The sequence below is a fragment of the Phyllobates terribilis genome, unplaced genomic scaffold (assembly GCF_046119375.1).
Source record: "Phyllobates terribilis strain yellow unplaced genomic scaffold, ASM4611937v1 Scaffold_3__8_contigs__length_932513732, whole genome shotgun sequence".
In the NCBI taxonomy this organism is placed as follows: Eukaryota; Metazoa; Chordata; class Amphibia; order Anura; family Dendrobatidae; genus Phyllobates; species Phyllobates terribilis.
Window position 1 is genome coordinate 580,105,681 of NW_027362763.1, and position 27,489 is coordinate 580,133,169.

At 45.3% G+C, this 27,489-nt stretch overlaps 1 protein-coding gene across 5 annotated transcripts in view; it reads right to left on the minus strand.

Moving 5' to 3' along the window:
* FMN2 (formin 2) overlaps positions 1–27,489 on the minus strand; it is an 872,215-nt gene that overhangs the window by 350,230 nt on the left and 494,496 nt on the right. For 4 of the 5 annotated variants that reach the window (XR_012318036.1, XR_012318035.1, XR_012318037.1 and 1 more), the window contains exon 12: positions 10,629–10,688. The exons of the other annotated variant lie outside the window; for it this stretch is intronic. Coding sequence is in view for 1 of the 4 variants with exons in the window: in XM_073671453.1 (XP_073527554.1) it covers positions 10,629–10,688 (60 nt within the window). In the remaining 3 variants the exon portion in view is untranslated. The remainder of the gene's footprint in view (positions 1–10,628; positions 10,689–27,489) is intronic. 5 annotated transcript variants of the gene reach the window in all.

The window sequence follows — 27,489 nt, forward strand, 5'->3', positions numbered from 1 at the left end:
GCACCATCCTAAAAAGTCCCCGACCAATGGCTGGAGGACTTCTCCTATATAAGGCACCTCCTCCAAAATGGAGGTGCTTGTGCAAGGCAGTTGTTCCTTGTGCTAACAATTGCTTCAGCTCTCAGGTCCCGCTGTCTGTTAGTCCTGCCCGCCAGTCTGTCTAACAGTCCAGCCCGCCAGTCTGTCTAATAGTTCTGCCCGCCAGTCTGCCAGTTACCTGCTGTGCCCGCCAGCCTGCCTACCCGGAGCACCTGCCAGTTACCAGCCGTGCTCGCCAGCCTGCCTACCCGGAGCACCTGCCAAGTAACCTGTCGTGCACGCCTGCTTGCCTACCCGGAGCGCCGTCTGGATATCAACAGTACGTGCCTGCTTATCTGTTAGAACCCTCCTGTTAGTTTTTTTCCTATTTTGTTGGTCACATGACTTTCTGCCTATATAATCCAGCTCCGCCCTTCTGGCCTTGCTGGACTTCAGTGTTACATTTACTCTTAAGCTAGCCAGGTGCCTTGTACTTAACTCTGTAGTTTGCTTGATCCTTGGACCACTAGTACTTTTTGTTTGTTTGTCTTTGCTCTGCTACAATTTCTGCTAGGAGGTGTCCAACTATATCCCAGTCCTTAGTTCTTGTAGGGACCCCTCCCTTATATCTATAGGTCTGCGTTCAGACTAGCCGAGGACTTAGGCGGGTCTGTTCACAAGGAACAGGTCTCCCGCTGCATCGTAGGGAATCAGCTTAGTCCTATTGTAGGGACAGTTTTCCTATCTTTCCTTAGTGTTTGTAGCAGTTCATAACAGTAAGTCCAGCCAAAAAATAAAACACTCTAAGGAAAGAAATCCAGATATCAGCATGGTGTCGGTTCAGGAGTTGGCTCAACGCCTGCAGGGACTGTCTTTTGGAGGTGGCCGAGCTCCAGCAACACGTGAGTAGCTGTCCTGGAGCGCATTTTGTCGAACCGAAGGTAGGACGGCCAGATTTTTTTCATGGCAAACAGCAAGATTTTTTTTCCTTTAAAAACGCTTGTTTATTATATTTTCGTTAAAGACCCAGATCCTCGGGGAATGAATCACAGCGCATTGGGTTTATAATGTCACTTTTGCGCAAAGAACCACAGGGATGGGCCTTTTCTCTACAACCTAATGATCCGTGTTTTAGATCTGTGGAAGATTTTTTTTCTGCTATGGGGTTGTTGTATGATGATCCTGATCGAGTCTCATCTGCTGAAACTGAATTACGACGTTTGAAGCAGGGATCAGGTGATGTGGAAAATTATTGTACATACTTCAGAAGATGGTCGGCTGAAGTGGAATGGAATGACTCGGCATTAAAATGTCTGTTTCTTGCTGGTCTAGGTGAAAGGGTTAAGGATCTGCTGATTGCCTTCCCAAAACCTGGAACCTTGCAGGAGGCAATGCAATTAGCTATACGTGTGGACAGGAGACTGCGTGCTAGGATTAATGAAGAGAAATCTACTGCTATGGCAGCTCCAAGTTTTCAGAGGGTCTGCTCGGAAGGTGGAGAACCGATGGAGATTGGGGCGATGTCACCCCACTCTCAGGAAAAAGACTGCAGGTTTGCTAAGGGATTATGTTTTTATTGCGGTAAATCTGACCACTTTATTAAGAACTGTGTGCTTCGTTTGAACAAAGAAAAAAAAAAAGAGGTCAGTTACGCCCGTATAGCTTGTTTAAATTCAAAAGGAGTATTTCTTTCTGGAAGCACCTCATTCCAGGAGGAGTTAATCGAATTTTGGGTATTTGTGGATTGTGGTTCTACACTCAATGTGATTGATAAGGGATTTTTGGAAAATTTTAAATTAGAATCCAAACTTTTGTCATCTCCTATTTCTGTGGTTGCTGTTGATGGCTCTCCCTTGAAATGTATTAGTCACAAGGTTTTTGAATTTCCCCTCACCATTAATGGTATTCACCAAGAGAATTTGGATTTGGCGGTATTAAATAATTTGCCTTCTCCAGTGGTTTTGGAGTTACCTTGGTTAAAATTGCACAATCCTGTACTGGACTGGTCTACCAATGAAATTAAGTCTTGGAGTCCTAAGTGTTATGATAAATGTTGTAACGGTCGCATTGCTGCTGTGGAAAGAGGGGAATTACCTGTACCTATTCAGGATTTTTGGAAGGTTTTTTCTGAGGAGGAGTCGCAGGTTTTGCCTCCTCATAGGGACTATGATTGTACTATTGAGTTTGTCCCTGCAGCTACTCTTCCCAAGAGTCGCTTATTTAATCTTACTATCCCTGAGAGAAAGGCCTTGGAGGAATACATACAGACAAGCTTGGCCACCGGTCACATTAGACCTTCTAAGTCACCTGTGGCTGTTGGATTTTTTTTTGTAAAAAAAAAGGACGGCGGTTTACGTCCATGTCTGGACTTTCGTGAAATTAATAAAATTACAGTACGCAATTCCTACCCACTGCCATTAATTCCTGACTTGTTCAACCAGTTAGTGGGGGCCAAGAGGTTCTCTAAAATTGATCTCCGGGGGGCATACAATTTGTTACGTATGAAGGAAGGTGATGAGTGGAAAACTGCTTTTAACACTTCGGTGGGTCATTTTGAGAATCTGGTTATGCCTTTTGGTCTTACCAACGCACCAGCATTTTTCAGGAACCTTAATAATAACATCCTAAGGCCATTGATCGGTAAGAATGTGGTGGTGTATTTGGATGACATTTTGATTTATTCGCCGGATCTGGAGTCTCATTGGCAGAGCGTACGTGAGGTATTGCAGTTGTTAAGTGACAATTCACTTTTTGCTAAGCTGGAGAAATGTGAGTTCGCTGTGCAGAGAATTAGTTTTTTGGGCTACATTATCTCCAGCGAGGGCTTTGAGATGGACCCGGTGAAGGTTCAGGCGGTGCAGGAATGGCCTAGGCCTATTGGTTTGAAATCGATACAGAGATTTTTGGGTTTCACCAGTTATTACAGAAAATTCATTAAGAATTTTTCTATAATTGTTAAGCCGCTGACCGATCTCACCAGGAAAGGTGCGAATACGGTCCAGTGGACTACTGAGGCCATTGAAGCTTTTGTGTATCTCAAGGAGAGGTTCAGTTCTGCCCCTATCCTTATGCAGCCTGATGAGACCAAGCCTTTTTTGGTCGAGGTTGATGCTTCTTCGGTGGGGGTCGGTGCTGTTTTGTCTCAGGAAAACAAGGATGGAGTACATCCCTGTGCTTTTTTTTCAAAAAAATTTTCTGAGACTGAACTTAATTACGATGTCGGTAATCGGGAAATGCTGGCGATTAAACTCGCATTTGAACATTGGCGTCATCTCTTGGAAGGTGCTAAATTTCCCATTCAGGTTTTCACTGATCGTAAGAATCTGATCTATCTTGATGCTGCCAAGCGCTTGAATGCCCATCAGGCTAGCTGGGCACTTTTTTTTTCGCGGTTTAATTTTTCTGTTACTTACATCCCGGGTACCAAGAATGTAAAAGCTGATGCTTTATCACGCAGTTTTTCTCCCATGGTTGGTACCGAGGAGGAGGAGAGCATTTTACAGGAGTTGTGATAGCAGCATTGGACTCCATTTTGGAAGATGGGATTCTGAAAGCCCAGGAGGATGCCCCATCTAACACTCCCCATGGGAGGTTGTTTGTGCCTAGGAACTTTAGGAGAGATTTGTTTGTGGAGTGTCATGAGTCTCGGTTGGCAGGTCATCCAGGAATTTCGGAGACTAAGAGACTTGTTGGTCGCAGTTTTTGGTGGCCTGGGTGGCAGAAGGAAGTCATTAAGTTGGTGCGTCAATGTACTGTGTGTGCTAGATCTAAGTCTTCACATGCTCCTGCTGCGGGGTTGCTTTGCCCTCTGGAGGTTCCTAGTGCTCCTTGGACGCATCTTGCTATGGATTTTATTAGTGACCTAACAGCAGATTGGTTAACTACCTGAAGCACCTTAAACTGCCCTACAAACTTCGGGCCCAATTTCTTAGAAGGAATCCTCAACCGCAGATTCTTAGAGGACAACCAAACCATGTCACCAACCGTAAACAAAACCTCTTGACGTTTCCTGTCAAAGTACCTCTTGGATTTTTTGTTAGCCTCTTGAAGGTTACAATGTACATCAGTCCAAACTCTCTCCAAATCACCGGAAAAACTCTCCTCCTCAGGCACAGCCGAAACCAATTTGGAGAATGACCCAAACGATCAATGTCTCCCAGTACAACAAAAAAAAGGAGAACACCCAGCAGAAGAGGATGTATGGTTGTTAAGAGCAAATTCAGCCAGTGGCAGAAACTCAGACCACCCCTCTTGATTGTCTGCCACAAAACAACGCAAGAACTGCTCAACATCCTGGTTCTTCCTTTCTGTCTGGCCATTAGACTCAGGATGATATCCAGATGAAAACGACAAATGAACTCCCAACCTGTCACAAAAGGCACGCCAAAAACGAGCCACGAACTGAGGTCCCCTATCAGAAACAATGTCAGTAGGAACACCATGTAGTCTGACAATTTCCTTGACAAAGGCCTTAGCGAGTGTCTTAGCGCAAGGCAGTTTGATGAAGGGAACCAAGTGACACATCTTGCTAAAACGGTCCACGACCACCCAGATGACCGTGAAACCTTCAGAGGGGGGAAGGTCAGTAATAAAGTCCATAGCCAGATGTGTCCAAGGTGCACTAGGAACCTCCAGAGGGCAAAGCAACCCCGCAGCAGGAGCATGCGAAGACTTGGATCTAGCACACACAGTACATTGGCGCACCCACTTAATGACTTCCTTCTGCCATCCAGGCCACCAAAAACTGCGACCCACAAGTCTCTTGGTCTCAGAAATTCCTGGATGACCTGCCAACCGAGACTCATGACACTCAACAAACAAATCTCTCCTAAAGGTCCTAGGCACAAACAACCTCCCATGGGGAGTGTTAGATGGGGCATTCTCCTGAGCTTTAAGAATCTCATCCTCCAAAACGGAGTCCAAAGCAGCAATCACAACACCTTCTTGTAAAATGCTCTCCTCTTCCTCCTCAACACCGACCATGGGAGAAAAGCTGCGAGACAAAGCATCCGCTTTAACATTCTTGGTACCCGGGATGTAAGTAACAGAAAAATTAAACCCCGAGAAAAAAAGTGCCCACCTAGCCTGACGGGCATTCAAGCGCTTGGCAGCATCAAGATAGATCAGATTTTTATGATCAGTGAAAACCTGAATGGGAAATTCAGCACCTTCCAAGAGGTGACGCCAGTGTTCAAATGCGAGTTTAATCGCAAGCAATTCCCGATTACCAATATCGTAATTAAGTTCAGTCTCAGAAAATTTTTTTGAAAAAAAGGCACAGGGATGTACTCCATCCTTGTTTTCCTGAGACAACACCGCACCGACCCCCACCGAAGAAGCATCAACCTCAACCAAAAACGGCTTAGTCACATCAGGCTGCATAAGGATGGGAGCAGAGGTGAACCTCTCCTTTAGAAACACAAAAGCTTCAATGGCCTCAGAAGTCCACTGAACCGCATTAGCACCTTTCCTGGTGAGATCGGTCAGCGGTTTGACAATAATAGAATTTTTTTTTATGAATTTTCTGTAATAATTGGCGAAACCCAAAAACCTCTGTATCGATTTCAAACCAATAGGCCTAGGCCATTCCTGCACAGCTTGAACTTTAACCGGGTCCATCTCAAAACCTTCACTGGAGATAATGTAGCCCAAAAAACTAATTCTCTGTACAGCGAACTCACATTTCTCCAGCTTAGCAAAAAGCGAATTGTCCATTAATAACTGTAATACCTCACGTACGCTCCGCCAATGAGACTCCAGATCAGGCGAATAAATCAGAATGTCATCCAAATACACAACCACATTTTTGCCGATTAAAGGTCTAAGGATGTCATTAATAAGATTCTGAAAAAATGCTGGAGCATTGGTAAGACCAAAAGGCATAACCAGATTCTCAAAATGACCCACAGGAGTGTTAAAAGCAGTCTTCCATTCATCACCCTCCTTCATGCGCAACAAATTGTATGCCCCCCCGGAGATCAATTTTAGAGAACCACTTGGCCCCCACTAACTGGTTAAATAAATCAGGAATCAATGGCAGTGGGTAAGGATTGCGTACAGTAATTTTATTAATCTCACGAAAGTCCAGACAAGGACGTAAACCGCCATCTTTTTTTTTTACAAAAAAAAATCCAACAGCCACAGGAGACTTGGAAGGCCAAATGTGACCGGCGGCCAAGCTTGTCTGTATGTATTCCTCCAAAGCCTTTCTCTCAGGAATAGTAAGATTAAATAAACGACTTTTAGGAAGAGTCGCTCCAGGGACAAATTCAATGGTACAATCATAGTCTCTATGGGGAGGCAAAATTTGTGACTCCTCCTCAGAAAAAACTCTCCAAAAATCCTGAATAGGTACAGACAATTCCCCTTTATCCACAGCAGCAATACGTCAGTTACAACACTTGTCATAACACTTAGGGCTCCAGGACTTAATTTCATTGGTAGACCAATCCAGTACAGGATTGTGCAATTTTAACCAGGGTAACCCCAATATTACTGGAGAAGGCAAATTATCCAATACCACCAAATCCAAATTTTCTTGGTGAATACCATTAATAGTGAGGGGAAATTCACAGACCTTATGAGTAACACTCTTCAAGGGAGAGCCATCAACAGAAACCACAGCAATAGGGGATGACAAAGTTTTAGGTTCTAATCTAAGTTTTTCCAAGAATCCCCCATCAATCACATTCAGAGTAGAACCACAATCCACAAATACCCGAAATTCAATTAATTCATCCTGAGCAGCAGTAGTGGCAGATAGGAATACTCCCTTAGAATTTAAACAGGCAATACGGGCATAACTGACCATTTTTTTTTCTTTCTTCATACGAAGCACACAGTTCTTAATAAAATGACCAGAATTTCCGCAATAGAAGCACAAGCCTTCAGAAAGCCTGCGGTCTTTTTCCTGAGAGCGGGGTGTCATCGCCCCAATCTCCATCGGCTCTCCATTGTCAGCACAGACCCTCTCAGGACTCGGAGCTGACATAGCAGAGGATTTGTCTCATTAACCCTTGCACGCAGTCTCCTGTCCACCCGTATAGCTAATTGCATTGCCTCCTGCAAGTTTCCAGGTGTGGGATAAGCAATCAGTAAATCCTTAACCCTTTCACCTAGCCCTGCAAGAAACAAGCTTTTCAAAGCTGAATCATTCCACCCCACCTGGGCAGATCACCGACGTAAGTGAGAACAATATTTTTCCACATTACCTGATCCCTGCCTCAAACGTCTCAATTCAGACTCAGCAGATGAGGGACGATCAGGATCATCATACAACAAACCCAAAGCAGAAAAAAAACTATCCACTGATCTAAAGCACGGATCACTAGGTTGGAGAGAGAAGGCCCATCCCTGAGGATCTTTGCGCAAAAGTGATATTATGAACCCTATGCGCTGTGATTCATCACCAGAGGATCCGGGTCTCAAACGAAAATACAATAAACAAGCATTTTTAAAAGAAAAAAAATCTTGTTGTTCGCCAAAAAATAGATCAGGCAGACGTACCTTTGGTTCCACAAAATGCGCTCCAGAACAGCTACTCACGTGTTGTTGGAGCTCGGCCACCTCCAGAGAGAGTCCCTGCAAGCGTTGAGCCAAATCTTGAACCGAGACCATGATGGAAAACTGGAGGTCTTTCCTTAGAGAAAAATTTTTTTTTTCTTTTAGGGCTGGACTTACTGTTATGATCTGCTACAGGGACTAAGGAAAGACAGGAGAACTGTCCCTACAATAGAACTAAACTAGATCCCTACGATGTAACGGGGAACCTGATCCTGCGATCAGACCCGCTAAAGTCCTCGGCTAGTCTGTACGAAGACCTATAGATGTGAGGGAGGGATCCCTACAAGAACTAGGGACTGGGATAAGTTGGACACCTCCTAGCAGAAATAGTAGCAGTCAAAGACAAACACACAACAAAAAGCATAGAGGTCAGAAGACCTAGCAAAACTAACAGAGAACGGCAACAGAGCACCAAGCTAGCTCAAGAGTAGTAAATACAATGAAGTCCAGCAAGACCAGGAGGGTGGAGCCGGATTAAATAGGCAAAAATGGTCATGTGACCAGCAAACTAAAAAAAACCTAACAGGAGAGTTCTAACAATTGGTACTTCCTGTAGGTGACACTAGAGTTCTAGTCCTCTTCCTCTCTGAGGAGACAATTTGCATATGACCAGATCTAGCAAACAGCTATGAAGAGCAGGTCTCCAGATGGTGACTTTTCTGTGTAACCCCATACAGAAGAGCTGATTTGGATGTGTATACACTGGCCATGGGGGTGGACAGATAAATATGGCAAGCTGGAAATAGTATGATACTGCCAAATATTGCGGGGTGTTTAAATCTGGATACAATAGTGTGGTGGGAGAGCTTAAGGCCAAGGCCCCAACTATCAGTATTCGGTCAGTAGTTTTTCTCAGGAGTGGAAGCCAAAACCAGGAGTGGGTGATTAATGCAGAATTGGTGCACTTGTTTCTATTATACCTTTTCTCTGGTTGTTCCTCACCTGGTTTTGGCTCTCATTCCTGAGAAAAAATACTGACCGAATACTGACCAAATACAGATAGTGGGGTCGTGGCCAAATGCAAGAATAATGAAAGGAGGTATTGTGGGAACCCGGATTGCAAGTATGCTGCCTAAAAGGCCTCTTTCACACTTCCTGATATTTATGGTACTGGAAAAAACAGTACCGGAGATATCGGCGTCCGTATGTCAAACTGTGTTCTGCACCTGGGAATCAGCAGTACAGTTAGCGCTGTTCCCAAACGCCGGGTGCTAGAAGAAAGTCTCATCATTGTCCTGAGATCAGCGCGAGCAGGGGACAATGTTGAGAGTTGTATTCAGCCCCCGTTGTCTCCAACAAGTGTAAAATTAAGAATAAAAGAAAACAATATACCTTACCTGTCCGAAGTGTAAAGAATCCATAGTGTCCCACGCCGTAAATCCATCTGTGCGGCATTTGCTCATCACCATGAGCGGTGGCTTGACCGCTCACATTGAAGAGCAAAGGAGAATGACTCAATGCAGCGAGAGCAGTGAACTCACTGAGCGGTGTCCTGTCACTAACTGAGCTCAGCGAAGTTCAGGGACCCGCTCGCTGCATCAAGTCATTCTCCGCTGCTCTTAAGGGTGTGCGATCGCCCCAAGCGACCGCACATGCTGATGAAGAAATGTCGGTCAGATGGATTACGGCGTGGGACACTATGGATTATTTTACCTTCGGACAGGTGAGGGATATTGTTTTTTATTTTTGGTTTGTTTACAGGGAACAATGGCTTCAGGGAATTAGGTGTAAAGGTGAGTATAATGTGTTTATTTTATTCTCAATTTTACACTCTATGTAGGCAGTAGGGGCTGAAAACAACTCACCACTGTCCCTTGCTCGCATTGATCTTAGCGCAAGCAGGGGACAATGATGAGACTTGCCTCCAGCACCCAGGGCTTGGGAACAGCGAACTGTACTGCTGATTCCAAAGGGGTAGGTACGTGTGATACTGATGAAACACGGATGTCATCCATGCGTCATCAGTGTGCACAGGTGGAGGCAGTTTTACAGCCTGTGCTCCCGGTAAAAAACGGACACATCAGCGTTTTTTTGTCCACGGACACACTGTCCATGGAGACACACTAGCCTGTATGCAGACCCATTAATTTGAATGGGTTTATGAGTGTAAGTGTCTCCAGTATGTGTGAAAACGGTCACTACACTTACTGGAGACATGGACATGTGAATGAGGCCTAAAGCAGAGTGGCCCAGTATCTCAGTGTGATTTCTGAGGGGGAAGCTTTGGAGGTCATTATACTGGGGAGCACTGGGTGTCACTATTCAGAGGGCTCTAGATGTGGCTTGGAACCATCTGTCAGAACTGTATATGTCTGTATGGCCACGTTCACATGTTCAGTATTTTACATCAGTATTTGTAAGCCAAAACCAGGAGTGGGTGAAAAATGCAAAACTGGTGCACGTGTTTATACTTTTCCTCTGACTGTTCCAGTCCTGGTCTTGGCTTAGAAATACTGAGGTAAAATACTGACAGTGTGAACATGGACTTGGGTTAAGAAAGATTAGGTGTAGCCCTAGAGTAGTGGTCCCCAGTTTTGGCTTAACAAAATTTGTTAACACACTGACCAAAAATATTGACACATGAATTAGACATTAGGCTAGTGCTAGATAGTTGCTACTTGTAGTGCTACTGATTCTTGTCAATTTAAACTGTAAGGCCACGGCCCCACTAACAGTATTTGGTCAGTATTTGGTCAGTATTTTTTCTCAGGAGTTGGAGCCAAAACCAGGTGCTTCCTGCACCGCTCCTATGATTATAAGCAAGTGGCTGCAAAGAGAATAAAATTTCATCTTCTCCCTGTAGCTGCGCTTTTATTAAACCAGAACAACATTGATTGAAATGCCATTTACCTACAGAATACCACTAGATCTACAGATAAATAGCATTTCTGGAGCTGACAGGTTCCCTTTAAGCTTCAGCTGCAGTCCTAAGAAATACAATGGGTTATCTGAAATCTTGTGAAATTAAGCTCCTTGTAGCAATAAACTTTATTTGTCGAATTGAGTTACTGTAAATATATGAAAAGTAGCAAACCAAGCAGACTTACATCATCAAAGTGGCGTAAGTAGTAGGAAACAACATATGAAAGCAAATTCCTGCTGTTATCCTAAGACAAAAAGAAAAAAAAACGTTATTTTAGTAACTGCTATGGTAAAATGATTGTATTTTCTTCCAACATGTCATAAAAACTGCTTTAGATTTAAACATATGAAAAGTTAATACATTCAATCATATTTAGGCAAAGAATGCAATTTGAGACTTTTTGACGTTTTTTTCACACTTCAAGGTCAAAAACACTTTGAGGCTACAACCTATCAGTATTTGGTCAGTATTATTTCTCAGAAGTGGGAGCCAAAACCAGGTGAGGAACAATCAGAGAAAAGGTATAATAGAAACAAGTCACCAATTCTGCATTTATCACCCACTCCTGGTTTTGGCTCCCACTCCTGAGAAAAAATACTGACTGAATACTGATAGTGGGGCCGTGACCTTATAGAAACAAGTCACCAATTCTGGATTTATCACCCACTCCTGGTTTTGGCTCCCACTCCTGAGAAAAAATACTGACTGAATACTGATAGTTGGGGCCTTGGCCTTAAGCTCTCCCACTACACTATTGTATCCAGCTTTAAACACCCCGCAATATCTGGCAGTATCATACTATTTCCAGCTTGCCATATTTATCTGTCCACTCCTGAGAAAAAATTCTGACCAAATACTAACCAAATACTGATAGTGGGGCCGTGGCCTTAGGGCTCATACTCATTTGCGAGAAAAAAGGACGACTGCAATCCGATAAAAAAAATTGGATTGCACTCTGACCAATGTTAATCTATCAGTTACATCTCATCTGTGATTTTTCTCTCAGCTGAAATCAGACAGAAGAAAAAAAAATTGCAGCATGCTGCGATTTGCCGCGTATATCAGACGAGACTCACCAATGCAAGTCAATGGGTGTGAGAAAAAGAAAAACGGACGGCATATGGACATTTGTATGCCATCCGAATTTTCTGGATACATTACTATTCTGTAGCACTGAACACTGTAAATGGTCCTGTAAATGATCGCAGAATAATAGTTGCAGAGTAAATAAACGCATTGCATCTGGATGTCATACGGATGCTAGGTGTGAAAAATCGTTTTGTCTTCTCATGAAAATCGCATGATAGTCTTCCGTTTTTTCGGTCCAGAAACGTTTTTTTCTCACATGAGTATGAGCCCTTAGAGTAAAAATTGGACAGCACACTTATTCAATATGGCTCATCAGATGACAGTTTTTTTTCCCACAGACTGAGTGTCCATGTGAAAAAAAACGTAGAATGCATTATTCTCTTCTGAGTCTTGGATGAGAATCATCCTTTTAAGTCTGTGGGTGTGGAAAAAATCATATCCCATACAAAACATCAGTGTGGCATCCGATTTTTATGGATACATTGCCGTTATTAACCTAGGAAACTAATTGATCATGCATATTATTGAATGTATAGGTTTGAAAGCTAATTCCACACAGATCCCACATGGATGTCGCACAGACGGCATAAGAATGACAATATTGATGTAAATCAGATGAATCTGGAGATTCTTCTTATGCTTGTCTGCATTCAAAACTCAAAGGTGTAAAATATTTTAAGGTCTACTTGTATTTTTTCATTGCTTTTTTTCACAAGTTTTTTGACGTCTACTTTTTAATCTTTTCATTGTGTGACGCTTTAAATAAAGCTGCTGTGACGCCGAGTCACTTTTCACGGCCAAGCCGTGAGATGGGATAGTCAAGGAGTCTGAAGTCAAAGCCAGGAGGGTACGAAATAAACAGAGGGAAGAGAAAAAGGCGTAGTCCGATAACATTCCGTTGGTCAGAATACCAGGAGGATAGCAGTTCAGAGCACAAGGGGTTAAACAGACAGGATGGTCAGTGTTAGAACCTTGCTGTTAGTTTTTTTTCCTTTGCTGGTCACATGACCTTGTTGGCCTATTTAGTCCTGCTCCGCCCTTCTGGCTTTGCTGGACTTCATTGTATATCTACTTTCTAGCTAGCCTGTGCTCTGTATCTAACTCTGTTAGTTTGCTTGGTCTACGAACCTCTATGTTCTATCTATTTTGTTTGTTCGTCTGTCTGCTACTATTTCTGTTAGGAGGTGTCCCATATTCCTCCCAGTCCTTAGTACTTGTAGGGATTCCCTCCCCACATCTATAGGTCTCCGTACAGACTAGATTAGGACTTTAGCAGGTCTGATCGCAGGATCAGGTTCCCTGTTACATCGTAGGGATTCAGCTGAGTCCTATAGTAGGGACAGATCTCCTCTCTTTCCTTAGCTTTGGTAGCAGAACATAACAGTCAGAACAAGGTCCAAGGTCAGGCAACATAAGATCAATACACAGAACACTAGTCACAGAGAAATAAACCTCACACAAGCTGAATGTACGTCTGGCAGAGGTCTGGGAGAAACAGCCCAGTTAAGTAGCCTGGCAGTAACCTGGAATAATGAACACCTGGAAAGAGCCAGCGCCTCCCAATCCCAGATTGGACAGCCGAGCTGTTAATCAACACACTGACAGCTTCAGCATGCCCCTGTACCAGATTGGATGGCTGAGATATCAATCATTAACTGCATCCCAGACACACTGAAGGGTGGAACCGTGACAGCTGCTTTGTTTTTGATATTCCCTGGTATTTGGCTTTGACAAAACTTTATTGATACAGTCACGTGTAGATACATGCATTTTTTCGCATCTAATGCAATTCTAAGGGGAAAGTCTGCAAATAAGGCCGGCGTCACACAAGCATACGGTATCCGATGCAAGAGCATCTGATGCGATATGCTAATGACCCTCGGCTCCTGCTCTGCTGCGAGCGTGAACCGAGTATCATGCTACTGTGCTGTGATTCTCTTGCAAGGGGATTGCAGCATAAGTGCGGAGGAGATGGAGAAAGTGATTTCTCAATCTTCTCCATGGTGTAACTCTGCGTGTACCAAACTGCACTGGGCTGACATCCGAGTGCAGTCCGTTGTTTCACTCGCACCCATAGACTAGTATGGGTGCGAGTGAGTCGAGTCTCGCTGCAAATCATAGCATGCTCCGATTGTTCTCTCATGCCAAATCGGGATGAGAAAATAATCGCTGTCCTGAGCTGGTCCATATCATAACACTGGGCCGAGTGCAATGCGATGTTTTATTGCATAGCTCTCGGCCGTGTTATACGGTAGCGTGACTCCAGCCTAAAACTCAGCGTACCCACAAGAGAAATTGACACGTTGTGGATTTCAAACATATATCAGTTTATACTGAGTCAAAAGAAGCAGAATTCTGGTGTAAATTGCTTTGAAAGTCGCAAAAAGTTAGCGCAATGTTGAATTGCCCAAAAGAGTTGTTACTTTTGGCTTTTTCACGTTGTAGTGGGACAGCGGCGTGAAGCCAAAGCTTGTCTAATTCATGGCGAGCTGTGGCACACCTTATGCCAGAAGTCTTACTCCAATCCGTGATTAAAGCAAGATTTATAGCAAAGCGAACAGAGACGTACACCAATTTTCAGACAAAAAACAAGGAGTGATCCAGTATCCAGAAGTCTTCTTTAAAATCAATAATCCTTTATTGGAGAAATATTTTCAAAAACACAGTCACAACCACCCACGAGGAGAGATGATATACAGACATGTTTCAGACCTTATGGTCCTTAATCATTGTATTTGATGTAAAGGATTATTGATTTTAAAGAAGACTTCTAGAGGCTGGATCACTCCTTGCTTTTTCCTGATAATCTCTCGAGGCACTGCCGGCTGATCCGTGCACCTGATGTCTAAGTTCAGTGGACTTTTTCCTCTTTTGTTTCATTTTTCAGACACTCCTGATTCATTAAAAGGTGTGCACCTCTTAATAAATCAGGAGCGTCTGACTCCAGCACGCCCACCTCATCAAGAAGGGCCATCATCTTTTTCATGGAGATATATAGGGATGTTAATTTGCCAGGAATAATCAGTATGCATATACAAAGTTCACATAAAGTTTACATAAATAATACAAATTATTACATAAGGAGGAAGTATGATGGAAACAATGTAACCTAAACTAAAATAAAAAACTTTTATTCTAATAGATGAAAATTTGTGTACGTATTAAATTAAAGGACTGGCAATGAATATGTGAGTAGTAGAGAATTCATATGATCCATCAAACCCAATCTGAGAGGTGTTCCGCCCCTATCAAAGTGTCTGACCCCTCCCCTTTTCCAGAGCGTGACCCCTCTCCTATGAAACTATGAAATTAATAGTGTTATTAGCGTATTAATTAAAATTGATAGGGCCATTATGAAATCATTTAATTTTGATAAATTGACTTGATAACGTTACTATCAATTAAATGTCCCGGGCTATTATTTTTGGGTCTGTGTTGCACAATGAATTTAATAGTGACACTATCAAAATAGATTTGATAGTGTAACTAGCAATTAATTGCCAGACTATTATTATTATGTATGTCACTTTCAAATTCGATATGTTACGATCATGATTAATGGATCCATATTATATGACTGTGATTCTCAATATTATAGGATAGTGTGATTCCCAATATTACATTCAAATGAAATATTATATTATATATATGGCCGACTTATAACTACCCCCAAGTATAAAAAGCACGTACTTTATACAGTTTGTGGAAAAATGAAAGACACTTTATAAGTTTTAATAATTTTATTAAAAAAATAGAATGTATCAGACAGATCACATTTTAGCCAAATTACAGAATGATAAGATATAAAGCATTACAATAACATAATATGTTGAGTTTAATAAAATATGTTTTACAAGTGTTCAGAATAATATATACATAAAAAGTATTTCATAATATGTAGTAGCACAGCGTGTCTCAGACCGCTGACCTCTACACATTTAGGGTATGTGCCCACGATGCAGAAATGAAGCAGAAAATTTCTGCAGCATTTCTGCATCTCCCTGGCAGAAAAAACGCATGCAGATTGTACATGCAGATTGTACATGCAGATTGTGCATGCGTTTTTCCTGCAGAATACATGCGGATTGCGCATGCGTTTTTCCTGCAGAATACATGCGGAATACATGCGGATCCACATGCGTTAACGCATGTGTTTCCGCATGCGGACTGACAAGCACTTTCCAAGCGATAGCATCACTTGGAAAGTGCTTGACAACTAGGTCACACTATATAAATCCATGCAAAAGGCATGGATTTATATAGTGTGACCGTAAAAATAAAAAACTAAATATTATACTTACCCCCGATCCCCCGCCGCGTGTGCCGTCGCGCTCCTTCCTGGCTTCTTCCGGGTTGCCGGCATCTCGCGAGACAGCCTGCGGTCACATGACCGCGACGTCATCTCAGGTCCTGGAAGGAGAAGCGCTGCTGGGGCCGCCGGACAGGTGAATATAAACTTTATTTATTATTTTATTATTTTTTTTACAGGTACAATGGAACCCAGGTCTGGATGAGAGTCTCCTCTCCTCCAGAACTGGGTACCATCCGCACATAGAGACGCATAAAATCCGCTTGTGCAAATGTACAGGCACGGATTCTATGCGTCTCAATGCAAGTCAATGGCGGCGCTTCCACTGCGCTTCCGCTGCGCTTCCGCAAAATTAATGAACATGCTGCGGATTTATTTGCGCTGCAGAAACGCTGCGGAAAAATCCGCAGCATGTGCATTGACATTGCGGAATGCCATTGGGGACCATGGGGTGCGGATTACCATGCGTTTTTGATGCGTTTCCGCTGCGGAAATTCCGCAGCATAAATGCATGAAAAACGCATCGTGTGCACGCAGCCTTAGGATGGAGCAGGGGAAAGCATAATTTTCAACATGGTCAGAGACTGTTTTAGAGTGATCATCAGCTACGTGACCTGGCTACCAGATAAAATGACCACTAACCCAGCAACGCCTCATCCTGACCAGATAGTGTCCAGTGTTAGCAGCTGATAGCGTGATGCAGCAGTGTGGTCAGCTAAAAGCAATTACACATCGCATTGTCCGCAAAACACCGCCATACTAGGAGTGACACAGAAAAATATATTTTTACTCACTAGAAAATAAACCCAATTTATGTCTGCAACCAAAGAATTTAGTATCGTATTAGTGAATGTAATGATAATTTTATCAGTTATCACAAAGGGCAAAACAATGCTGCTTATAAAAGGTAGCTTGTTCTATAGGTTGAATGTGCAGGACATAGATTATTCTTCAGAAACACGGACACTATTTGCCCATTTTGATTTAAATTTGTATTGAAGAAGCTCAATATCTTGGTATAGGTCAGTCCCCGGGCAAAATGATACAGAAAAAACCCCAGAAATGTCTGCACACACTATCTTGCAACTGCCAATTTTGATAGGCATATGTCGCACAGTTCCTATTCAAGAATGTCATAAAATCACGGGGAAATAAAATATTATTTGGCTCCAACTCGTAACTATCGAAAAATATGGCCTTTTTATCATTGCAGAGCACTATCAATATTCAGTACCGACCAAGGCGACCCGAGGGATCCGTGTTGATAATAAAGGCAGCAGGTCTCTGGTTCACTCTCTCAGACAGCAGCAAGTCACACGGCAGCACACCTGCAAATATGCGCTCTGTATTGCGGTCGGACTTCAACAGAGCTGTAAGTTCTAGAGTATCCATCATCAGTTAAAATCATACAAGACCTCTCTACGATGGTTTATTTCCAAGATGGCAGTACTGGTCGAATATACGATCATGCTAACCGAGTGCGGTGTTGGTAGGGCAAAACGTACTTGAGCACGCAGGCCACCTGTTTTAATGAGGAAGAAATGACCTCCCTGTTCTTGATCGGGTGATAAATCAAACGCAAACAAGATGAGCCCATCCATAAATTCTTCACAGGCTATTGACAGTCCGCTATCAGACTTGTACTTGCCAGATATGTGCGCAAAGGCCATATACTCCCTGATTGCTAACTCAACATTAAAATTAGGCTGAAAGGGTTTGCAGGGATCTGTTGTTCGTCCAGGCATAGCGCTGCATGGTTCACATTATAATGATGGAACAGCAAAGGATTTTTAGTAATTGTGCCGCTAAATGCTTCATTATCGACAAAACCTAATATAACGTTTTTAGGTAGCTACCCGAGGAAGAAATTTTCATGGTTGTTTACACACATACCAGCCGGAATACTGTAAAATTTTAAACAAGCCCGATCAAGTGCATATTTGGCTGTGGCCACTAGTAGTACCTGGCTGTGGCCTATATGGACAGCCGGTGAGACTTGCACCCTCTTTACACGGCCTGTAAGATTTGCACCTTGAACGGATCGGCTTCTGCGGACATGAGACAGAAATATGATAATTGCTTACTGGTAATTAATTTTCCAGAACCATGACAGCACCATACAGAGAGAGTATCCACCACCAGGAAACCTACCAAAATAAAAGGGGCGGCACCTCTCTTTCTCCCCAGTGTGTTTACAGAGAATAAGAGGTAACCACCTTGTTAAGACATATATGCATACAACAATAGTTATCAACATTCACCTTATAGTGTTTACACAAACCAGTTTTTTGCTTTTTTTTTAAAACAGGAAGTTTTCCAAAACCAACGTAAAAGAAGAAGGGAGGGAAGTAGCACAGTGCTGTCATGGTTCTGGAAAATCAAATTACCGTTAAGCAATTATCATATTTACCCTTCACCATGCCAGCACCGTACAGAGATTAATATAGATGAAATCCCTAGGGTGGGACCACTGCTGAAAGAACCTTTATCCCAAAGGAAAGATCAGACAGCCCAAGATCCAACCTGTAGTGTCTGAAGAAGGTGGTCGGAGACGCCCAGATTGCAGCTTTGTAGATCTGGTCTACTGAGGCTTTGGCTCTTTCTGCCCAAGAGGTAGCTATGGCCCTAGTAGAATGTACTTCTATACCCTGAGGGGGATCACAGTCAGATGCAGAGTAGGCTAAAATTATGGCCATTCTAACCCATCTGGCAATTGTGGACTTAGTAGTGGCTTTACCCTTGTTTGCTCCCTGAAAGGAAACAAACATGGCCAAGGACTTCCTCCACTGACTTGTTACCTCAAGGTTTCTAAGGATACACCTTCTCACATCTAAGGAGTGAAATGTTATTTCCCCTTGGTTTTTTGGTTCATCACAAAATGAAAGGAGAACTATTTCCTGACTTCTGTGAAATCTAGAGCTCACTTTTGGGAGGAGCGCTGGGTCTGGCCTCAATATCACTCTGTCCTGTAAGATGTTTGCAAACGGGGGATTGATCGAGAGGGCCTGTAACTCGCTCACCTGCCTAGCAGAGGTTAGTGCCACCAGCAGTACGGTTTTTAGTGTAAGCACTTTAAACAGTAGCCGATGAGATGGTCTCAAAAGGAGCCTTTGTAAGGGCATTGAGGACTAAATTAAGATCCCAGGGGGTCTCCCCTAGGACTGGCTATAGGTCTGGATGAAAAGGATGCTTTTATAAACCTATATATCCATGGATGATCAGCTATTTTATGATCAAAAAGTGCGCCTAGTGCTGAAACCTGCACTTTTAAGGAGCTAGTGGAGAGACCTCTCTCTAGACCCTTTTGGAGGAATTCCAGTATTTCTGAAATGGGAACTAGCTGACTTTGGGGAGTTATGACCCGACCCGAAAATTTAAGAAAACTATTCCAAATTTTTTCATACTTAAAGGGAGGTAACTTTTTTCTGCTCAATAGGAGAGTTGAAATTAGGTTTTCTGAGAAACCCTTTGCTGATAACAATCCCCACTCAAGTTCCAGGCCATTAGGTGTAGTCTGGAAACCTGAGGATGGGTCACCGGACCCTGAGATAGTAGCTCTGGATTGTCGGGTAGGGTACAGGGGTCCAAGACTGACATGACCCTTAGCCAAGTAAACCATTCCCTTTTCGGACAGAAGGGGGCAATCAGTATTACTCTGGCTTTTCCCTCACGTATTTTCTTAACACTATTGGAATCATGGGAAAAGGCGGGAAAGCAGATGCCAAGCGAAACCCCCATTCCTGCAGAAAAGCATCCACCCCGTCTGGTGACTCTCTTGGATTTAGAGAATAGAATTTTTCTACCTGACGGTTTTCTCTGGTGGCAAATAAGTCTATTTCTGGAAGACCCCAGGCTGAACAGATCTGATCGAAAACTCTTCTTTTTAGAACCCATTCAACTTGACTGAGTGAATGGTGACTTAAATAATCTGCAACAATATTTTCTGAACCCCTTAAGTGGCGGCTTGAAAGTGATAGAAGATTTTTTTTCCACTATGGAAAATATTTTCTCTACCGCTAACATCAATGGGTCTGATCTGGTTCCCCATTGACGATTCAAATAAGCCACCGCCGTGCTGTTGTAAGACAGGATTACTACATCCTTTCCTATACAGAATTTTAAGGTTGCCTGTAATTCTTTCCTGACTGTGGTTAGTTCTTTTAGGTTTGAGGAACCGTCTTTTAACTTTGAATCCCACAAACCTTGAAACCCACCACCTCTAGGTGGGCACCCAACCTGTCGGGCTTGCGTCCGTGGTGACTACAACTGGATTTTTTACTGTCCATGTAACTCTCTTCAGAAGATCTCCTGAATCTGCCCACCAATTTAGAGAATTTAGTGTCCAGGCAGACAACTGAAAGTTGTAGTCCGGCTGATCTCCCACTGAGGACTGTATTTCTAGGATTTCCCACTGCAGTTTCCTTGTGTGGAAATGAGCCCACTGTACTGCAATAATTGTGGCTGTCAGGGATACTAGTAAGGACATGGCCTCTCACTGAGACACTTCTTCCTAGAATATTTATAATTTTCTGTTTGATTTTTTTAACTTTCTCCTGTGGGAGATGAATAGCATTCAGGTTGATGCCCAGAAAAGTCTGAAGCTGAATGGGTTTGGGCCTTGATTTTTCTTCATTTATTACCCAATCTTGTTAGGATGGATAGAACTTGTTTGACCGCTACGGTACAGGCTTTTTCTGAGTCCCCGACTATCAAAAAGTCGCCTAGATATGGCACTATTAATATGTCCCTTTTTCTTATATATGACGTCATTTCTGCTACTATTTTGGTAAAAATCCTGGGCGCCAGGGACACCCCAAATGGTAGGCACTGATATTCTAGAGGTCGCCTTGGAACTCTACTGCCACCCTGAGATATTGTTGGTGGTCTGGGTGGATTGGGATGTGATAATACGCATCCTTTAAGTCTATTACAGCCATGAAACAGAAGGGGTACAAAAGCATTACCGTCAATCTCAAAGTCTCCATCTTGAATCTTTCTGTTTTTATATATACGTTCAAGGCTTTTAAATTTATTATTGTTCTGTATGAACCATCGTTTTTTTTTTTTTATTAGGAATAGATTGCTGTAAAAACCTTTTCCTTTTTCCCCTTCTGGCACACCAACTAACACACGTTTGTCTAGTAATTTCTGGATTTCGGCTTCCAATGCAATCTGCTTTATCTTGCCTACCCGGGTCTCTATTATCCGAAGTGGGGGAATGGAAGAAAAACTTATTTTTAAGGCTTTGGAAAGAGTATCCACTACCCATTGGGTAGCGGACAGTGAGGCCCACTAATTGTTAAACTGCTTTAATCTGCCCCCCCCACTGGTAGACTGGCGTCATTGGTGCTTGGACCCCACTTTGTAGGTGGCGCCCTTATTAAATAGGAAGCCCCTGTACTGATTCCTATCTCTTCTCCAGGGCCGACCCCCTCTCCCACTATCACCTCCCTGGCTTCTCCCTCTCTCTCCGTTCCCTGTGATGACTCCACCTCCTACAAGGTCCCCTCATATGGAGGTTCCCCTGGTCAGTCCTGAGGAGCCTATGCAGTTAGGAGGGACATCATTCCAGGGGAGGGGACCGGCGGTGCACCACAAGACTGGAAGGTGCTTCTTCTGCGGGAGAAAGGGACATTTTATTGGGGGGTGTCCATCCCGTCCTTTGCAGAGTAAAGAGTCGTCGGAAAACTGTTGATCCCAGGTTGTGTGGTGGACGGCCATCTGGGAGTAGGTATTTCGTCCCTAGGTTTGTCTCAGTTTCTCGTGCCGGCAGAGGTGGTGGTGGGTACGAGAACTGAGAGGATATCTGTTCTTCTAGATAGTGGGGCCGGGGCTAATCTGGTGGACGCTTGGTTTGCCCGGGTTCAAGGTATGCTATTGAATATGTTGGCTAAACCCATCCCCATATTTTCGATCGACGCCAGGCCTCTCGGTCAGGGAAGTTTTTTGCAAGTGGTGCATAACGTATATCTTCAAGTGGGGGCGATACATAAAGAACTGTTGTCTTGTTACGTGTTGGAGGGTCTTCCCACTCCTATTGTGTTGGGCCTTCCTTGGTTAACTAAGCATAATCCGGTTATTAATTGGCAATCTAGGGAGATAAGCCAATGGAGTGAATTCTGTAATAAAAACTGCATGAATACGGTAATCGGTGCTGTCACTCCTAGGGTCTTACCTCCATTTCTGGCGGACTTTGAGGATGTATTCTCGGAGAAAGGGTGTTAGGAACTACCTCCTCATCGCGTGTATGACTGTTCTGTAAAATTGCTTCCTGGGGCCAATTTACCTAAATCTAGGTTGTATAACCTATCTGGTCCGGAAAGGCAGGCCATGAAGGATTATATTTCAGAAAGTCTGGCTAAGGGGCATATTAGACCTTCATCTTCCCCGGTGGCCGCGGGGTTCTTCTTTGTGAAGAAGAATGATGGAGGCCTACGCCCTTGCCTGGATTTCCGTGAACTTAATCGGATTACGGTCCGAGATCCGTATCCACTCCCACTTATCCCCGATCTCTTTAATCAGATCGTGGGCGCCAAGTGGTTCTCTAAGTTGGATCTCAGGGGGGCGTACAATCTGATTAGGATGAAGGAGGGGGATGAGTGGAAGACGGCGTTCAACACTCCGGAGGGGCATTATGAGAACCTTGTCATGCCATTCGGTCTGACTAATGCCCCAGTGGTGTTCCAACACTTTGTTAATGACATTTTTCGCCGCCTGGTGGGTCAATTTGTGGTCATATATCTGGATGACATCTTAATTTACTCGCCTGATCTTGTGTCTCATCAGGAGCATGTTAGGCAGGTGTTACAGATCTTGTGGGATAATAAACTGTACGCCAAATGGGAGAAGTGTGTGTTCGCCGTACAGGAACTCCAGTTTTTAGGATTCCTGGTGTCAGCGTCCGGTTTTCGTATGGACCCAGGGAAAGTGCGGGCAGTTCTGGAGTGGGATCTGCCAGAGAATCTTAAGGCACTACAACGTTTCCTGGGGTTTGCTAATTATTACCGGAAATTCATTCGTAATTTCTCATCCATGGTTAAACCTCTCACAGACATGACAAAAAAGGGGACGGATTTTTCTAGGTGGTCTGACAAGGCTTGTCAAGCATTCTCCTCCTTGAAAAAATGTTTTGCCTCGGCACCCATACTCATTCAACCTGATGCGTCACAGCCGTTCATTGTTGAGGTAGACGCTTCTGAGGTAGGGGTGGGATCAGTTTTATCACAAGTTTCGTCTCCTGGTAAGTGGCGTCCGTGCGCTTTTTTCTCCAAAAAATTGTCGTCCGCTGAGAGGAATTACGATGTCGGCAATAGGGAACTCTTGGCCATTAAGTTAGCGTTAGAAGAGTGGCGCCATTTTTTGGAGGGGGCAGTCCATCCGGTCACCGTTATCACCGATCACAAGAACCTGCTATATCTGGAGTCCGCAAAACGTCTGAATCCCAGACAAGCCAGGTGGTCATTGTTTTTTACCAGGTTTAATTTTGTCGTTACATATCGTCCTGGGTCAAAAAATGTGAAGGCGGATGCCTTATCTCGTAGTTTCCCTGGGGCCGGGAATACGGATGATCCGGTTCCTATCCTTCAAGAGGGGGTGGTGGTGTCGGCAGTATGCTCTGAGCTTGAGGAGGAGGTATTGGAGGCTCAGGGGGACGCCCCTGTTGGACCTCCAGGGAGACTGTTTGTTCCAGATCAGCTACGACAAAAGGTGATCGAGGCACACCATAACTCAGCTTTGGCAGGACACCCAGGAAGTAAAGCAACTGTGGATCTCCTCTCGCGTCGGTTTTGGTGGCCTAACTTACATAAGGAGGTGGTAACTTTTGTTGCGTCCTGTGGGGTTTGTGCGCGTGTAACGGGTCTGGGAGGCGGAACCTCTGAGCTACTATACAAGGGGGCAGTCCTTGTAAGGGAGCGGGTGGCGACCAGGCAGGCAGTCACAGCAGGTGACCGGGACAGTCTCTGGAAGAACGGGCAGGAGATCACGACAAGTGACTGGGGCAGTCTCTGGGTGAACGGGCAGATGGTCACGGCAAGTGACCGGGACAGTCTCTGGAAGAACGGGCAGGAGATCACGGCAAGTGACTGGGGCAGTCTCTGGGTGAACGGGCAGATGATCACGGCAAGTGACCGGGGCAGTCTCTGGGTTAAGGGTTGGTATGACCTGTGGCGGCTGATGGTAGACTTGAGCTCCCAGGTGAGCAGGCGAGAGTCTCTGGATGAACGGTGGTCACAGCATGTGACGGCGGAGCCTCCAGGAAGACCAACAGACAGGCGGCAGATGAGCGCTCCCAGGTGAGCGGGCAGAAGTCTCTGGACAGGCGGGTGGTCACAGCACGTGACGGCAGAGCCTCCAGGTAGGCTAGCAGACAGGCAGCAGATGAGCGCTCCCAGGTGAGCGAGCAGGAGTCACTGGACAGGCAGGTGGTCACAGCATGTGACGGCGGAGCCTCCAGGTAGACTAGCAGGCAGGTAGCAGGTGTGTGCTCCCAGGTGAGCGGGCAAGCTGGTCCATAGACAGACTGACGGGAGTAGGAAGGCAGACCGTCGGACCTCAGGCAAGCAGGCAGGTGGCTGGTGTGCGCTCCCAGGTGAGCGGGCAGGCTGGTCCTTAGACAGACTGACAGGAGTAGTAAGGCAGACCGTCGGACCTCAGACTAGCAGGCAGGTAGCAGATAATCAGGCAGGAATCTGGCAGGTAACTGGCAGGTAACTGGCAGGTAACTGGCAACGGGACCTGAGGGCTGAAGCAGAGTAGTGAACAGTGCAACAACATTGCTCGGGCACCTCCATTTTGGAGGAGGTGCCTTATATATGGTGAAGTCCTCCGGCCATTGGCCGGGGACTCCTTAGGACGGCGCGCGCGGCCCCTAAGAGGGAGGGAGAGCGCGCGCGCGCGCCCTAAGCACAGTGGCCGGGAAGGAGCGCGCGCTGCCAGCAGAGCGGGAGGAGGACGCCGGGCACGGAGCAGGGAGGTGAGGGGAACAGCGTCCCTGCCTAGCAGAGGGCAGGGACGCCGGCGCTACAGTACCCCCCCCCTTTAGGCCCCCCCTTTTTTAGGCCAGACAGAAATTTAGCAAGGATAAGAGGGGAATGGATGTTCTCCCGGGGCTCCCACGTTCTCTCCTCAGGACCAAACCCCTTCCAATCTACTAGAAAAAAGGTCTTTCCTCTTACCCTTTTGGTGGCAAGAATGTTCTCTACCTCAAACTCGTCCTCAGCAGAAACCGGAGCAGGAGGCGTACCTGTAGACTTGGAAAAAGAGTTAAGTACCACAGGTTTGAGGAGAGATACATGGAAGGAGTTAGGGATCCGTAAGTTGGCCGGGAGTTTCAATTTATAGGCCACCGGGTTGATCTGACTGATGACCTCCAGGGGGCCGATGAACCGAGGCCCTAACTTGTAAGAAGGTATCTTGAGCCGGACATATTTAGATGAGAGCCAGACTTTATCTCCGGGACGAAATTGTGGAGGATCCAGGCGTTTTTTGTCAGCGTGTCTTTTCATCCGTTCGGACGACTGAAGGAGTGCGGATCGGGTACTCTCCCAAATGGAGGAAAATTTGCTAACGAGAGATTCCGCAGCCGGGTTGTCCACAGAGGTGGAGACAGGAAAAGGAATCCGAGGATGCTGACCGAAGACTACAAAAAACGGGGATTTGGAGGAGGATTCGCTCTCGTGATTATTATAAGAGAACTCGGCCCATGGTAGGAGATCCACCCAGTCAGAATGATGGGCATTAACGAAGTGCCGGAGGTAACTGGTCAGGTTCTGATTGATCCGCTCCACTTGACCATTGGACTGTGGGTGGTAAGCGGAAGCGAAGTCCAGGGTGACATCTAGCAGTTTACAAGTGGCTCTCCAGAAGCGTGAGGTGAACTGTACCCCACGATCCGACACGATGTGGAGGGGCAGGCCATGAAGACGAAAGATGTGATGAATAAAGTCTTTAGCTAGCTCGGGTGCAGACGGGAGGCCTGGCAGGGGAACGAAATGAGCCATCTTGGAGAAGCGGTCAGCGACCACCCAAATGACCGTACAACCGGCAGAGACTGGGAGGTCTGTTATAAAGTCCATTGCTATATGTTGCCAGGGGGCAGCAGGTACTGGGAGCGGAAGGAGGCGACCGGCTGGCAGATGTCTCGGAACCTTGTTGCGGGCGCAGGACACACAGGCAGAAACAAAGTCTATTACGTCCTTGTGCAGGGTAGGCCACCAGTAGTGCCGGGTAATAAGCTGGAGGGTCTTTTTCTGACCGGCATGGCCAGCTAGTTTAGACGAGTGACCCCAGTGAAGGATCTTCTCCCGATCAGGTACTGATACGAACGTCTTTCCGGGAGGGAGACTATTTAGACTCACGGGAGCCACCTGCATTACTCTGGCGGGATCGATGATGTGTTTCGGATCTTCCTCGAGATCAGACACCAGAAAGGATCGAGACAAGGCGTCCGCCTTGACGTTTTTGTCAGCCGGGCGAAAATGAAGAACAAAATCAAAGCGAGCAAAAAACAAGGACCACCGGGCTTGGCGCGGGTTAAGTCTCTGGGCATGCTGGAGGTAAGCCAAGTTCTTGTGGTCAGTGTAAATTATTACCGGGTGAAGAGCCCCCTCGAGCAGGTAACGCCACTCCTCCAATGCCAGCTTGATGGCCAATAACTCTCGGTCTCCTATGGAATAATTGCGCTCAGAGGAGGAGAAGAGTTTAGAGAAGAAGCCGCAAGTTACCATCCTCCCGGAAGATGATTTTTGAGTAAGTACCGCTCCGGCTCCAGAGGAGGAGGCGTCAACTTCCAGGAAAAACTGCTTGTTGCCGTCCGGGCGATGCAGCACCGGGGCGGAAGAGAAGGCCTGTTTTAAGGAAAGAAAGGCCTCCTCTGCTTCGGGCGGCCACTCTTTGGGATTAGTACCCTTACGGGTGAGAGCGGAAATTGGGGCAGTCCGGGAAGAGAAGTGTGGTATGAAGAGGCGGTAGTAGTTGGCGAAGCCCAGGAACCGCTGAATGGCCTTCAACCCCTCCGGTCGGGGCCATTTCTCGATGGCAGACAGTTTCTCTGGATCCATTCGTAGGCCGGTCTGAGAAATAATGTAGCCTAAAAACGGAAGCGAGGTCTGCTCAAAGAGGCACTTCTCGTATTTAGCGAAGAGGTGATTCTGCCTGAGCCTGAGCAGGACCTGACGAACATCCCTCCGGTGAGTCTGGAGATCCGGAGAGAAGACCAAGATGTCGTCCAGGTACACCACTACGCAGGAGTAGAGAAGGTCCCGGAAGATGTCATTGACCAACTCTTGAAAGACGGCAGTAGCGTTACAGAGACCAAAGGGCATTACCAGATATTCATAGTGGCCGTCCCGGGTGTTGAATGCCGTCTTCCATTCATCCCCCTGACGGATACGAACCAGGTTGTAAGCCCCACGGAGGTCCAGTTTGGTGAAGATTCTAGCCCCTCTCAGACGATCAAATAACTCCGGAATGAGTGGAAGGGGGTACTTATTTTTCACCGTGATCTGGTTAAGGCCTCTATAGTCTATACAGGGACGGAGAGAGCCGTCCTTCTTTTTTACGAAGAAGAAGCCTGCTCCCGCCGGGGAGGTAGACTTCCGGATGAATCCCCTGGCCAGATTCTCCTCAATATATTCGGACATCGACC